General features: G+C 42.5%; 1 protein-coding gene across 6 annotated transcripts in view; it reads left to right on the forward strand.

Annotated features, from left to right (window-relative positions):
* Nucleotides 1-14,055, forward strand: part of PDGFA (platelet derived growth factor subunit A) — a 36,605-nt gene extending 22,550 nt beyond the window's left edge. For 4 of the 6 annotated variants that reach the window (XR_015260229.1, XR_015260230.1, XM_086759999.1 and 1 more), the window contains one exon: nt 41-3,238. Coding sequence is in view for 2 of the 6 variants with exons in the window: in XM_086760000.1 (XP_086616126.1) it covers nt 41-51 (11 nt within the window). In the remaining 4 variants the exon portion in view is untranslated. Of the gene's footprint in view, nt 1-40; nt 3,239-4,982; nt 5,157-8,292; nt 8,427-11,303; nt 12,615-12,650 lie in introns of those variants that run through there. The other 2 variants (XR_015260228.1, XM_086759998.1) reach the window with 2 other exon arrangements.
* Nucleotides 14,056-15,583: the final 1,528 nt, after the last annotated feature.

Below are 15,583 nucleotides of genomic sequence, written 5' to 3' on the forward strand. Positions count from 1 at the left end.
TCTAATCATAGAGTTATTGTATCTTTTTTCTCTCCTGCAGATGTAAGGTGAAAATAAGCTAGAAAAAAAACTTCTCTCTGGGACATGGATGTACATGGTTTGTTACATTCCTGAACCTACTATGTATGGTGCTTATTGACTGTATACTTTATTTGTTCTCCTGTGTGAAAAAACTGGCTCAAAAGAACACTTAATGAGAACAAAGAGACAATGTACATTTGTTTAATGTGACATCAAAGCAAGTATTGTAGCACTCTGTGAAACAATAGGAAGCTTCCCTGTCCAAAAAAGAAAAAAAAATGAAAGAAAGAAAAATAGAAAAGAAAAAAAGACAGTTGAATGAATGGAGGATACCAAAAGTACTCAAAAACATGACAAAAATCTAAGTGAATAGTGGATTTCTGTCAGAGCAGTCAACGGTGCTTTACGTCAAGAAATGTGCCTGCGTTCTTGATGAAGATGGATGGACACTGATGGACTTCAGGCACAAAAAAAGCAGGAATGTATGAAATGATCAAATGCCACGCAAACACTATAGAACAATACATCCTTGCTTGGTGGTGTTTTAAAAGTCTATACAAAAAAGACCTTCTGGGGAGCCTTAAGTGGATTTTTTTTTTTTTTACACCATAAAGTGATTATTAAGTTTTCTTTTTACTCTTTGCCTAGCTTTTTATTATCTCTTGGACTACATTTGCCAATAACACATATAAAAGACTGGTATAATAATAAGCAGAACACAAAACATTATGGTATTTCTCCTAGTGGGATGCAAACTAATGAGATGTATTAAAATAAAAATGGTATACCTATGCATAATTTTCTAGACGTTTCTTGGTTTATGTTCCCCAACCTCCCCCGTAATTTAAAGCATTACATAAAAAGAAAAAAAAGAGAAAAAAAGAGAGATGTGCGTAAACAAATCATAGGATATCCATGCAAAAATCCTTTTTTTTTTTCCTTTAAGACTTCTGCCAGTTGCCTACTAGTGATATTGTGTTAGCAATTGTCATTCTTATCAGTATACAGATACTTTTATTTCACATGTTGGAGCTGTGTGAAATGTACAAGTTCTTGTATCTGCATTGTACAATGTCATGGTGGCATGGGAACTACCTTGCTGCAAATATTTGAACAAAACCTAAAATTCTTTATTTTTGGTAAAATGTTATGCTTTATGTGTATTCAACAGAAATATGTGTTTTTGTAAAGGTGAAGTTTGTATTTTTATCTAAAAATTAACAGTTTTATATACCTGAGAAAGCCTGCTATGTTTTCTTGAACCAAAAAAAAAAAAAAAGAAAAAAGAAAAAAAAAGCATTTTGTGGTCATATTTTTGTAGTAGAATAGCCCAAATAACATCAAAATCTATTTTAACTATAGCAGGGCAGATAAAATATTCTGGCACCAGCTCCTGTGTTTTCAAAGTGCCAAAGGATTAAACGTTCAGTTTCCCGCGGATTGCAGTGGGAGCCACATGGCTAAATCCTTCTGTACTGCTTTGGAAATTTAGGGCTGTGCCAGATATGACATGGCTACTCACTTGGCCAAAATCGCTGCCCCACCCCAGTAGTTTGGATTATGTACCCTTTGTTTTAGTTGGATTATCACATTGGATATGTAAAATGAACTACTGGATTCTTTTATTTGTGAAACATCTACAAAGACATGAAAGAGTTTTCTTAGTTTGGAACGACAAAAAAGTTTGTCTTGAAGACAGTGTTTCCACTCAAAGAAAAAGTATCTTCAAATATGAATGAACTGCAGAACCTTAAAACAACAAAAGAGAGAGATTTTTAACCTTTTGATTTCTTTAAATATCGTTCAGACATTCCCCTCCTGTTCCTGTAGCTATGTCCAGATTCAACCGAACAAAGCAATGTTAGCTAACAGGCATTAGTGGCTTCAGATGCTAATGCAGAGATAGAGTTAGTCACCGTTCTATTTTGTGATCATTTTCCCAGTGTATTTGTTGAGCACCAAAACTGGAAATACATTTAACTAAGATTGTCTGTGCTTGTTTTCCACTAAGTGTACTGTTCACGATGTTATGCACATGAATGTATGTGTCTGCGTTTAAAAAAAGTGTATAAAATGTAATTTATATATTTATGTTTCAGTGGGATGCCAATAATGTTGCTCCGTTCCTTTTTTTTTGTCTAAAAGATATCTAATGAAAAAAAACCATATCCATTAAAATCATGTAGCTGAAAAGCATTATGTGACCCGCTCAGACACTGTGCAAGTATGAAAGGATGTCAGAGTCACTTAAGTGGAATCATTTGCAAACCAACTTTTTGAGAGTCCTGTGGTTGCACTGGCATAAGAAGGTTGCGTTCAGATCTGTGGGCCAGCTTCCCTGGAGTAACTCCATTGAGTATAATGGAGCTCTGCTGATTTACACCACGAGTGAGTCTGGCCCTATATTAAAGTCTTGGAAAAAAAAAAAAAAGCAAACTGAGAGGCATGCATTTTATCGGTGCCAGCAAATAAATGTCTTATGCCAAATTCAGAAAACCAGGAGAGAATGAAGACTGAATGGAGTCTTTTCCAGTAGTTGTTTGTTTGAGACTTGTAGTCTTGAGTTAATTTTGTTACCGGGAACGAAACGCACATGAGTCTTTGTTCTCAAGCACAGTGTTTATACAGCATGCAGCAGAAAACACAAAAATCTCAGGGCTATATTCTCAGCTAGTATAAATTGGCAAATGTTTTTGACTTCAGCCGCCCCTAAGCTAATTTACATCAGATGAGGATCCAGTCCACGGGTTTTAAAACATGAGGAGTAGTGTCATGACGCGAGCATCACACACGACCCACCAGCCTTTGGAACGTTACAGGCTATGGTACTAGTCCTTCTTCAAGGTGGCAGATACAACCGGAAGGAACAGTAACATTAGAGGTTGTGACACAGGAGACATTAATTCAAAGTTAAGTTGGACATTTCAAGGGCCATATCCTCAGCTGGTGTAAATCACCATCACTCCATTGCCTGCAATGGAGCTGTACCAGCTTACACCACTTGAGGGGCTGGTCCCTCATTCTTGCTCATCCCTTTCACTGCTTGGTCCTGCAGGGATCTCAGATTGTCGTGTACTGTTAATGTAATCCTGTGTTCTCTAATACTTAAGCACAATAAGTGAATATAAGAATGAGTGTCAGACTTAACTTTGAATGTCCAAGCTCTGAAATGGTTTGTTTCACCATTGTGGCTGTAAATTAAACAGTTCTCTGTGCATTTGTGAATGCCGTGTCATATCTTCTTCTACTGCCTACTGGAGGTGGACTCCATCTGGACTTTTGAAGTGCAACATTTGGAGTGTTACAGGGAGGGGTGTGAGCAATTGGAGCCGCAAGATATCTGATTGACATCTCTGCTATTTGTGGGGCGGGGGGCTAGTAGGGGACTTAATGAAGGAGTTGAAGATGGTAGTTGTAAATCACGTTTCCATGCAATCCTTTAACACCTTGTCGTTTTTGTCCTTACACATACTAGGTAGAGGTTTGGGGGTGAAATGTTTTTCTGTTTTACATTCTGCAGTCACTTATTCTGTCCAGAGATTCAGAAGTTGGTCTGATTTCATCCTTTTTGAGGTCTTTTCTGGTCAGAAGGTGTACGTGTAGTGGACTGTTCAAAAAGAATCTCAGTGTTATAATATGGTGCATGATTGCTGATTGTCTAGTCAATTCATTATGTTTAATTCTGTGCTTCATTATTCCAGAACTGCTCTTCAGTTGCTTTTGTTGAGTGAAATCAAGGATTATGTGCCAGTTTGCTTTCCTTTTCTCCTGTCCTCCATCCTTCTTGGCATCTGCTTTATTAGACAGTGCACGATGACTACAGGCAGTTGCTCCTTTCCAGCCCTGGAGGTTCCTAGGCAGCTCCAGCACTTCTGTGTCTTTGAGCTTAAGCTTTTTGCTCTGCTTGTAACAGCATCTCGTGGGTCTCCTCCCTCCAATGGGCTTCAACATTCCAGCTGTGAGGTTCTTTTGACTGTCCTCTTCGGGCCGGTGTTGCCTTTCTGTGGTCTACTTTCCAGCTATTCTCTGCCTGACTTTCCCATCCCTCTGTTTCTGTCTCTCAGAAATTATTTTCCCCTCCTAGGATCTGTCTCATCATACATATCTTAACTCCTGCCTGACAGACCAGCCTTTGATCTGTTTATCTCCAAATCAATTACTATATCTAGGCATGTGGCCCGAAATCCTGTCTCCCAGGCCTGCAGGCCCATAACTGCCCCCCACATGAAGGACAAATGCTGTTGTATAGGCACATGTTTGTGTAGAGAAAACGATTCATCTTTGCATTTGGAGAAATACGCATTACTGAAGGCTCCCTGCTAAAGCTCTGGCCAATTCCAGCAACAGCGTAACTCTGGAATAGTGGCATTGAAGCTATTCCAGACATCTGACAGTTCAATTAAGATCAGTGGCCCCGTTTATAATTTAATTTGAAAGTGTACCCAAAAGCAAAGATGAACTTTCAAAGCTACCTCAGATTTGCATGCTCATATTTTATTGTGAATTGAAGGAAATCATGTTTGTAGGCCCCTTCCATGGCTTTGAAAATCTTACCCTGAATATTTATCTGACCCTCTCTTGGGCTGGAGATCATGGTTGCTTTAGAATGGAAACAATATGGAGGTTTTCAATGAAGTAATTTTCTTGATGGGTCTAATACACAGCTTCTAGTACTAGCAGATCTCAGAAAGAGAGTCAGGTAAAAATCATTCAAACCCATAAGAATCCCACTTAAATTTGCTTTAATTTCAGGTAACAGAGAGAAAAAAATCAGCATATGTTGTGTATTTATTTTTTCCATTTAATTACTGTGTGTTTTCCCACATTTTAATAGCTAGATATTATTCCATGTCTGAGCTTTTCTGTGCCCCTCTTTGCTGTAGCATCTCTGCGGCACAGCCTTGAACTGGTTTGTACTCCTATCTCCTCTGAAATAAAGAACTATTGTTATCCCATTTTAGGCGAGACCGAGGCATGGAGAAATGACTGTGCAAGGTCACACAGCAAGGCAATGGCAGAACCAGGGATAGGACTCAGATCTGAGTGCTCATCCAGTGCCCTAAATCACACGACCATCTTTCCTTTCCAAGAATGAATCCTTGCACCCTTAGAGCTAAATACTGAAAAGATTGAGGGTAAGTCATTTTGCCTAATTATCGTGCACCGGATACATGATCAAAACCCACTGCCATGTCACCAGAGAATGTAGTGACTGATGGAAGTCCAGCTTTCTGCCCATGCAATTATGCAGCCTTTTATGCTATCACGAGCTAGTCATTTCCTGCATCTCTAAGGAGTCAACCTTTTGTGACTTGTAGTGAAAATTGTGCACATAGAACAAATCAAGACTCAGATTTTTATGGGAATTTACAATAATTCAGTAGACAATTTTCATTGTACTTCCCTTCAGTTCAGTGTCAGTCATTCCTTTTATGGGGTGGGTAACATTTCCTAAGGGAACTGTTTTAATCGTGGGCCCAATCCTGAATTTTTTTCCCAGGCTCTGATGTGGAAAAGCACTTTAAGAGATGCCTGTGTTTGCCCTTCTTTAAATTACTGCCTAAGCATGCTCGTAACTTTGGACAAACATGCCATTGACCTCAGGCAAATGGAGCAGAGTTGATGCTTTATTGCTCTTTTTGAATACGGTGTGCCCTCCTGACACAGGATCTCGGTAGTGGGGTGGGAGTCTTTGTGCTCTTAGAGTGTTGAAGTATGTTGTAAACAACCCCAAAGATGAAGTAACAAGACTAGAGTACACAACTAGAAAAACAACTGGGAGAATTCCACTCTTTTCTACTGCCATGGAGGCTGCCATTTTGAAATACGTATTTGTTCTGTTTTGGGAAGGTACTTTTCCTGGTGTGGGTGGATTCAGCACTGCAATTACTAATGCCAATCAGCCCATTTAAGATTGTTTGTTTGGGTACCTCAGAGAATATAAGTTGAAAACTCACAGTCATACCCATAACAGACAAATATGAGATGGGAAAAAATAATGAGAGCAAATTTCATGTGAAATTTCATGACTTTTAGTTTGGGGAAACAAAAAAAAAAGAATTAGAAAATAAAACTAACAAGATCAAAAACTTGGTCGTTAATTTTTCAGTTGTGGAATGTTACCTGTCCCTTCAGTCATTCTAATTATTTGCTGCATCAGGCTAAATTACATGCTGACGTAGCTCAGCACACTCATTACAACACGTAAATAGTTTCGGCTGGTTCTTGTTGAACTGCTACCTATTATGGCATATGACTGTGAGGTGGGGCCTGCAATCACAGTTGTAAATCAAAGAACAAGTCATAGGTTAGGTACTGTTTTCCTTGGATATTGTCTCTATGTTTGTTTTTGGTATGCTAGTTTCTTGAGTGACGTTTGGTGAGCTTTTCAGTTAGGTGTAAACTCAAGAATACGTAGTTCCCAATCTGAAACTAAGGAAGTGCTAACTCTTAGTTGTGTTCATAATCAATAGATGGAATTCTGGCAACATCCTAGTGATAGAATTCCTGTCAGTGAAGGTTTCAGTGTCAAATTCTTCCAGTGTTACTTCTTCCCCCAGAGGGGAATCCAGTCATTATTATATTTGACTCATTAGCAGGCCATCAAATCTGATTTGGTTTGAGTTTTTAGCATCTAAAAAATTCTGTTTGAACTGATACTTGTGCATGCTAAATGTCTTCCAGGGTCTTAGGTAAAAATACACAAAGAAAGGCTGACTTGTGTGCTTCAACAGAAAAGAAATCCACATATGAAGGCTGGAGTAGTTCCTCAAACAGGGAAATAAGGAGCCAAGTTTGTAACAAGTGTTGCACACTCATCATCCCAAGGTCAGACCTGGTGTTTTGGCCTCTACATACTATCTTTGATCTTGCATAATGAAGGCAGTTGGTTTTACTGTCCATCTTTGAAATTGAGAGTAGCTGTTAAGATTAGGTATGCAAAAACCGAGAAGCACCCAGAGATGCAGTTGAGCCTGAAGCGCTTGAAATCCCCTGGGGATTTTGAAAACATCTTGGTTCTTGAAAGCAATCACAAATAAATAGAAGAAAAGCATTTAAAACACTTCTGAAAATCCCACTCTGGTTTATTTGACAGCTGAAAAAAGAATTCAGGAACTATACTACATATAATGATCATTCAGTGACAAAGTAGGTTTTCATAGGAAATGCTCATGCTTCAATTTTTCAGCAGTTAATGATCATCTTTACAGACCATAATACATGAATACTTCACTTATCGATACATCAGGGCTTGGATGAACTTTGAGACGTATGAAAATGGGGCACTCCTTAGGCCAGTGGTAGCTCTATGTTCTAGTAACTGATCAACCAATTACATAATTGCCCAGATCACCGACTTGCATAAATAGATACAACTCCATCGACTTCACTGGAGGCTTCACGGTTACCTGAGAATTGACCCGAAAGTCTTGCCACAAAGCAGATAATGGTTTCGTATTTTGCTATTTATTGTTGTCATAAAAATAGACTCGTTTCCTGGAGCGGTTAAAACAAGAAAATCTGGAAAAGCAATTTCCCACAGAGACTCATCCACACTGGAATTTGCCGAGGTCCCCGGATGTGAACATGTGCTATTGGAAAACATAAAACAGCAACTTTGTTTAGGGAAGCCTCTGACCTGTCAAAAATGCAAAGCATTTGTTACCAGACTTTTCCTTGGCAATTAGCGGGTAGAATTACTCATAGAAATTGTTTTGTTTGCTCACAAGGGGAAAAGCAAGACATAAATTCAAGATATCCCCTGTTTGACCACAAGAAAGATGACTCCGTTCACAGAGGGCCTGTGGGTGAAGTGCTGAGCAGCCTCAGCTCCCTTTGGGGATGAACTCAAACTTGTAGACCTCAGTGAAGCGTCGAGAGCCTTCTAGAGTTGCTGGACATCCCTGGTTGTCATTTTTTTTTCAGCAGTCTAAGGGATTTGGGCATCCAATTTTAACTAGTTTTTTACAAGACTTACAATAAACGTCAGTTGGCTTCAAACCCCCTCTGTCTGTGTTCTACAGAGAGAGTAATTTTGACCCAGGCATGTCGCCGAGAGTGTTGCCTTCCTTTCGTACGTAGTGGCACCCCAACCCCAGGTTAGCTTTCTGCTATTTGGTGTGGGTGTTTCCCAGCAGTGGCTTTTTGAGTGCCTGTTGTGTGCCCCGATCCCTGCTGGGACAGCCTGATGTTTCACATGGGGATCCTTATTCCAGCCATGCTTTGCCTTTTCCTTAGCACTTTGATTTTATGTGTCTTTTCTGTATAAAGGCGGTGCTGCTTTAAGCTGAAGACCAGGGAAATGTCAAGAGCCAGATTTTCTGCTATGGGCCCTGTTCTGCTGGAGCCTGTTGCCCACCTGTGCCTGCTGTGCGGGGCCAGAGAAGGAGGGAGAGATGCGGCAGCACTTCTGGGAAGCCAAGATATGCCTCCTCGTGCCCAAACGGTCCTGCCTGAAGGTGCATCCTCCCTAGCTGCCACCAAGCACTGCAGTTTCTCCCTTTCCCCCTTGCCTTGAGGGGAAGATGATGTTTCCCTCATGCCTGCATGTCCCTCATGCAGGGGAGGGTCTCATGCTGCGTGATGTGGTTGAGGAGACCTGGTATGTACTTGGCAGCAAGTTCCCAACCAAACTGGGTGCTCTGTGCTCATACATTTAGGAGTGAAGACCCTTCTTGGTCCAAACTCACTTACAGTGAAATAAGCTGCTCAGAGGTCTCCTTGGAGCCAGGAAGCTACTCAAATACATCTTCAGGATCTGAATTCTCCTTTGACTGCAATGAGTTTCCCCAGAAAAAGTGACAGAATCAATTTATTACAGATAGAATGGTTTCTTTAACAGGCCATGTATGAGTCCTGCAAGTTAGTGCTCAGCTTTCATACTTTACTGATTGCCACAAATCCAGTCGTCACTATTTATTCAGGGATATCTGTTTTTCTTACCTATGCTTCAGAAGAGCTTGCCTAACAGCTTGTATCCATTTGTTGTGAAGAGCCTGCTGGCCGATCCAGAATGGTTAGGCGATGTCTGCCTATCTAATGGGGGTTTTGGGACCTTGCAGCCGGGGTTAGCAAGTGCAAATGTTTCCCATTAGCTCCCTGCGTCCCCCTAAGTTGTGATTCAGCAAGAGAGTCAGTGGAAAGCTGAACTGAAGGCATGCGAAATGTTTCTTTGAAGTTACTGGTGCTTAAAGTTCGGCATGATCTGAGTTGGCTTGCTAAGCTGAGGCCCTGAAGAGCCTACTGTGCTAACACAGTGTAGACTTAGTCTTTTCCTTTTATGCATTGCCTGGAGTGACGCTAGTTTCAGAATTGCAGCCTTTCAGTCAACTATTCCATAGGACTGAGGGAAAGCTTTCACTGTTCAGTGGCTTTCTATCAGCAAGCTCAGCTCCACTAGAAAGCCCATAGCAATGCCTGCCCTCTCTGAGCCTCTGAGGTCTCCTCCTTCCTTATTTTCTTCAGCATGTTCCTTTTCTAAGGCGAGTGAAAAAAAAAAGTAATCTTAAAATAGTACCTTAAAAAGGTGGGAAATTAAGCAGCTCATATAATCTTGATTCCTTTATCTCGCTTAATTAAGGAGAAGTTTGCCAATAGTGATCTGGTATTTCCTAAAACAAGCATACATGAAGAACACTTTGAGCAACTTCAAAAGAGTTTTCAGGCTAGATCAGGAAAAGATAAAACCAGAAGTGGAAACTTCTAATACACTTTATAGCTCATTACTTACAGGAAGTACATTGTTGCATAGGATACTAATGAATTCTGCAGGATGAGCTTTCCAGAAGGAAAAAAAAGGAAAAAAGACACCTTCTGTATCTTAGAGGAAAGGTCTCAGGGCTTTTTCAGTTATGATATGTACGCAGCGGATGGGTATGGTCATATCACTCAGAAAGATTCTACCTCTGGGAAAAGCCTTTGTAAAGTTTCAGGTGTGTACGCTGTTGAATTTCTGTAGCAACCTCCTGGTCTAGCTCCAAAAAGTGATGAGGGAATGGTAAAAGTTTACCTTTTTTTTCAGTTGCCCTGTTTTGCACCCTAGGATGGAGAAATACTGCATTGCATAGATCTAGCTGCAGGGAGGGACAGCAGGAACACGTTGAATGACCAAGGATGGACACAGTAAAGTTGGTGCAGACGTTCTCAGTCAGGTAGTGAGGCCAGCAAAGTGAGAATAGCAAAGTGGATACTCAGATTTACCAGTGACACTTGTCTGGAAAATTAATATTTGTCAGACCCTTAATTAACTCAACTGAAGAAGTAATCCTAAAATTCTGATTTTGGACAAGGACCTGGATCCCAAGCTACTGGATTTACTATTAGTGAGTTGATGCTCTTGGAAGTGCTGTGAAACAGGAATGTTTCGTGTTTGTAAAGCACCCAGAGATCCTGTAGATGACAGGAAACAGTTTTCTACTATTTAAAGAGTTTTGTGGTGTGGCCCCTCAAAGGTGACGAGAGAGCTGAGGAGCTGTGCCGCAGGCGCAGCTCAGGGTTTCAAGTCCAGACGTGCTGTCCCCATGTTAGCGCTAGCGGGTGCTGGGTGCACCTCTGTCACGTGCAGGGTGTTGCACGCATGCTGGGTACCTTGCTGTCCTCTACCTCGGGGGGTGCGTCCGCCCCCCCAGCTCTTGTATTTCGCTCCGATTGTAAGGACAGCTTTGCTGTACGTTTAAATGTATTTTAGGCAGCAACACATTTGCATCAGGACTGATGTGTAGTGAAGCTTGAGCATTTTTTTCTTAAATGCTGATGAGATATTTAAATATCAGGCTAGTTGCTCTTTGTACCTTTAGGCACCTAGAAACTTCTAAACTTATCACTGGAAGCGGTTGCCCTTGTGAAAGTTTCTACTCATATTTGAAAGTGAGATTTGGACTCTAAGTCACAAAGATGCTTTTGCAAATGTTGTATCTCTCTTTCTGCTTCTCTATAAATCAACCTGCTTGGCCTGAACTGAGTGTTTAAATAATAAACAGCTGAAGGACGGTCTGATTGCTTCTTTCTGAGCATTTCCCTTATGGAGCGCTTGGGGTCACATGGCATCTGCTCTGACCTTAAGAACCTGCTTTCTGGAGGTTTTTTTATGATGCTAACAAACACCACATTTTAACTAGCTGTTAAATAAGCCAGTCAGTGGTAACTATTCAGGACAGGGATTAGGAGAGTATTCTTATTGGGATACAAGATGGCTCTGTCCGTGTGCTGGCCAGGGATGAAGGGCTGGAAAACTGTGTGGTGGAAGAGACTATTAATGTGATTTTCCACAACTTTCCTTGCAGCTGCATTTTTGAGGAGAGAGAGAGAGAGATGGCTAGGCTTGCAGTAACATGTTGTGCCGTCATAAATGCTACAGCCACCATCTGTTTCCAGCCCACGACTTGAAAGAAAACTGAGCAGTAATCTCATAATTCACATGAGCATTTTACACTTGTGAACCCTTCCCAACCTTTGTCTAATAATGAGGGGAGTGCATGGTGCTAAGGTTTGTATTTTTCCTGCACGTATTAGTGTTTATTTGTATGTCTCTTTCTGTTTTGTGTTTTGTTTTTTTTTTTTCCACGAGCCCATAAAAAAAATTGCTCTGGGAGGAAAATCAAACCAGTTCCATGGTCAAAAGAAACAAAATAAAGGCAAAATCCCAATTCCATTGGCCTTGCTGGCAAAATTCTCTAGAGGGAGGTACATCTAACATTCCTCGCTGTGTCTGTCTTGGTTACTTGTTGATTAAAAGAAAGAAAGACGTTAGAAAGTGAAGAGGCAGGTTGCTGATCTGCCCTTTCCCTGCAGAAACAGAGCTGCTAGAATAGCTGGACATGCGCGTTTTAAACCCTCACCATCAGATAGGATGGTAATGGTAGGTTGGATTTTAATGAAAACAAATTCTTCTGCTAATCTCCCCTCCGGGCTGGCCCTCCGTGGGATTAAGGATACCACCTGCTGTGCCAAAGACACGCTCAGGTTCGAGGCTGCTGGTGGGTGGGAAGAACACAAACGTCTGAGAGTGACTGGTGTGAGCGATCGCAGTCTGTCCTGGTGCAGTGCCCTCAGGGAAGCCAAAGAGTTGAGATCATTTAGTTGATGGAAATGCTGCTCCCCTCCAGCCTGCAAAGCATCATTAAGGATTTCTTTTTGACTCTTCTGCAAAACCAAGGGCTGCTGCTGTTTCTCTGAGCCTCCGCTCGTCTTCGGACCCAATTTGCACGCCTCCTCCTAGCACAGTTGAACGGGCTGAATGAACTCCTGCTCTCCTCTGGCCTTAGAAACTACGACTTTCATCATCTCGACCAGACTGCAGAGCAGTTTAAGGATGAAAGGGCTTCTCATTTCATATATCCCACTGCTGCTAGAACCGTGAATCCTCGATGGACTGTTTATAGCAAACTGCTACTGCAAGCAAGTGAAATTTATTTTGTGTTGTCATATGTATGGTCAAACTGTCCAAGATGTTGTCAAACAAAGAACTGAGCTGCTGATGGGCAACCCATTCAATCTCTTCTCATTTTATTTAAAAATAATAAATAACTATCAATCAAAGGAACTTATTTTGACATGTGCTACCTGTTGGGTGATCCTCAATATCTCCAAGATGAGTCCATAAGTGGAGGAAAGCTGCCAGCTGTTGCCAGGTCCAGCAGACATGACAAGAAGTTCCACCAAGAAAAGATTTGTGGGTTCACTAGGGCTGGGGACAGGTTAAGGGCCACTTCCTTTTTTAGCACTTCTTGCTGTTCTGAATGAGTTTGGTCAGGTAGCGAGGGTGCACAGAGGCCACATCCAGCCACATTGGCCTCTGCTCGAATCAATGGCAAAGCTTCATTGACCTGTACACAGCAGTGGTCCTTCTTCTGTCTTGCAGTTGGATCAAAGATGGGTTGTTGGTGGATCTCTGGGGTCTAGAAAGCTGGCCCATGTCTATTTTGGTGCCTTGTGATGGTAGATAAAAAAGAGATAGGAACTCTTCAAGCTGATGGGATCTGAATCACATATAATTTCTGTATCATTTTCTTACAGAGCGAACAAGCCTGGAAAGTGAGTTTATTTTCATTTTTTACCCAAGCTAATTAATTATAGCTGGGGGTGTTGGGAGCTGTCGTATTAAACGACCTTTCCCTGCTTACTCCTCTCGTCCTGTCAGGTTCAATCCCTGCTGCCTCCCACTCCCTCATCTCTAGTTTACGGCCGCATCTGGAGTGTCTGCCCTGCACACGTGCTGGCAAGAGCCTTCTCCCCACTGGAGCACATGACGTGGCCTTTGCTGTCCGTGGAGTTATAAGCATCTTTCTCAACCCTTGTTTTTGCCTGAGAGGCAGAGAGAGAGGGGGCACGGGAAGGGCAGTTGCAGGGAAGGTCTCTGACATGAAATTCCCAGGAACAGGATTTGCACATTTTATGACCGTTCAGATGGAAATGCAAGGAAGCTGAATTATTACTCCTTAATCCTGCTTTCTCACTTTCCTCCCAGCAGCCTCCTCCCCTCGAGTTTAGGTAATACAGAAGCTTATAAACAAATCCCACCGCGTGAAAAATAGCAAAGGGGGAAAAAAAAAAAAAAAGGACCTGGGTTAGGGCTGTGATGGATAGACAGGTGGAAGGCAGGCACCAGAAGGGAGGATGAATGGTAAAAGCCTTTGATGGAAACACTAAAGGGCTATTGAAAATCCAAGGGGTGGGGGGAGGGAGGAGAAAGAATAGCAGGAGGAGGGAAAGCAAGGGAGCCGTGCCCCCCTTCCCCCCCGCCCTCTTTCTCAGGATGTTGAAAGTATTTGTCCTTCGTTACAAAATGATTGAACTGCCGCCAGGCCAGGCCACCCTTCCAGCCATTGCACTGGGAAACTGGCACTTCTGAAAGCCTCGTCGCCTCTCAAATTTTATAGCTTTCCCTTTTTTGTGGGAGTTTTTGTGTCGTGCTACTTGCAGGATTGTTTTCAGATTTGCTGCGTATCAAAGAAACTATATTTTGTTGCTCTGACAAACATAGAATCCAGGTAATGAAAGGAAGAATTGAAAAATAAAGGTCCATTTTTATCAGAATACCCAGCTGTCTGCCTTTTATTGAGTTAGAATTTCATGCATTTGGTATTCATGATGTTGCATTAATATTCCTTTGGTTTATCTCTAGCACTTTTTGAAGGAGGAATTTCATCCTGTAAATAAAGCTTCTACTTCACTGATGTCTCTGTGCGCACAAAAGCAGTGCCTGTTCTTTATAGTCAGAGTAGTGAGGATGATCCTGTTATATCATAATTAAAAAGGTTTGTGCACCAGACGAATGCAGACAACAGTGGGAAAAGATAATCTTTCCCCTTTTCAAAATAGTCCCTGAAGTTCTGCAATGTCTTTCTCCTGCTGGATCCACAGATGGGAAGAACTATTGAAGATCTGCGTATGAGATTGCTGTTGCTGCCAGGGGCTGTATTTATATCCTGTATTTATGTGGGTATGTGTTTATATATGCCTGGTGCTTGGGAAGGACTGAAGCCAAACATATTTTCAAGAATTAGATCTGGGTGTCCGTAGGCGCATCCTCCACCCAGACCCTGGTTAACCAGGGGAGGACCCAGGGCGGTGAGGTCTGCCCGATGCCACCTGTGTGCCATCACTGGCAGTGAGCCTGAGGTGCCCGGGCCAGGCGGGGTGAGCGGGGTGCTGGCTGTCCCCTGGGCAGGTACCTGCTTGGCTGGGCTCTGGCGCTGGGCGGCCACATGGCCCTCTGTGCAGCCCCAAAGGCGCTCCTCCCAGTAAAGAGTGCAGACCGTCAGCTGTCCATTGCCTCCCAGATTAGCTCCTGGGATTAGCTCTCTGACAGGCTGGCCATGCCACACCATTAAAATAGGCCTAGGAGGGCAGAGAGGCGATATGCAACCCCTACACAGCTGAATCCTGGGGGGGCTGTGCTTGCTCACAAACCCACTGCAGCTGGAAGCAAATCTCACTAACATAACTTTGTGATGGCGCTGTGCACCTAAACACCTCCAGTGCCTGCTTACATCCGTGAATGTCTGCAATGCCCCCCGAGAGAGGTAACGCTGCCTTTATCCCCACCTCAGAAAGAAGAGAAAGGGTAAGTGATTTGCTCAAGGTTAGATGGGGAGCTGCTGGAAATGGAGCTGCAGTCTCCTGCCTTCAAAGGAATTCACTGCAGTGACCAAAGCAAACAGCCCCTGCTGTTCCAAAGCCGGACCGTGGCGTGTCGTTCGCACTTTGTATCTGAGATGCTGCGCCTGGGAAGGTATCGCTGTCCTTGTGAACTAACTTCTAGCTCTTGAGCGTGGGTGAACACTTGTCATCGTGCCAGGATGACACAAAGTCTAGAAATGATGATGGCAATTCAGGTCATGGTATAATGGGGGAAAAAATGCTGCCTCAGAAGTGTCCCCGTCCAGTGTCGCTGCTAGGGATTATTTAAGCTGCAGGACATGGCTGTGGCAAAGATCAGGTTGTAGCTGATATGAATCATGCCTTGAAATAACACTTTCCTTCTTACATTGTGAAAATTGCAGAGGTATGGGAAGTGAGGGAAAATGGGATTTCCCTGGAGGTTAAAGATTTTCCTTTAATC

This window comes from Chlamydotis macqueenii, chromosome 15, assembly GCF_036417535.1.
Source record: "Chlamydotis macqueenii isolate bChlMac1 chromosome 15, bChlMac1.mat, whole genome shotgun sequence".
Taxonomy (NCBI): domain Eukaryota; kingdom Metazoa; phylum Chordata; class Aves; order Otidiformes; family Otididae; genus Chlamydotis; species Chlamydotis macqueenii.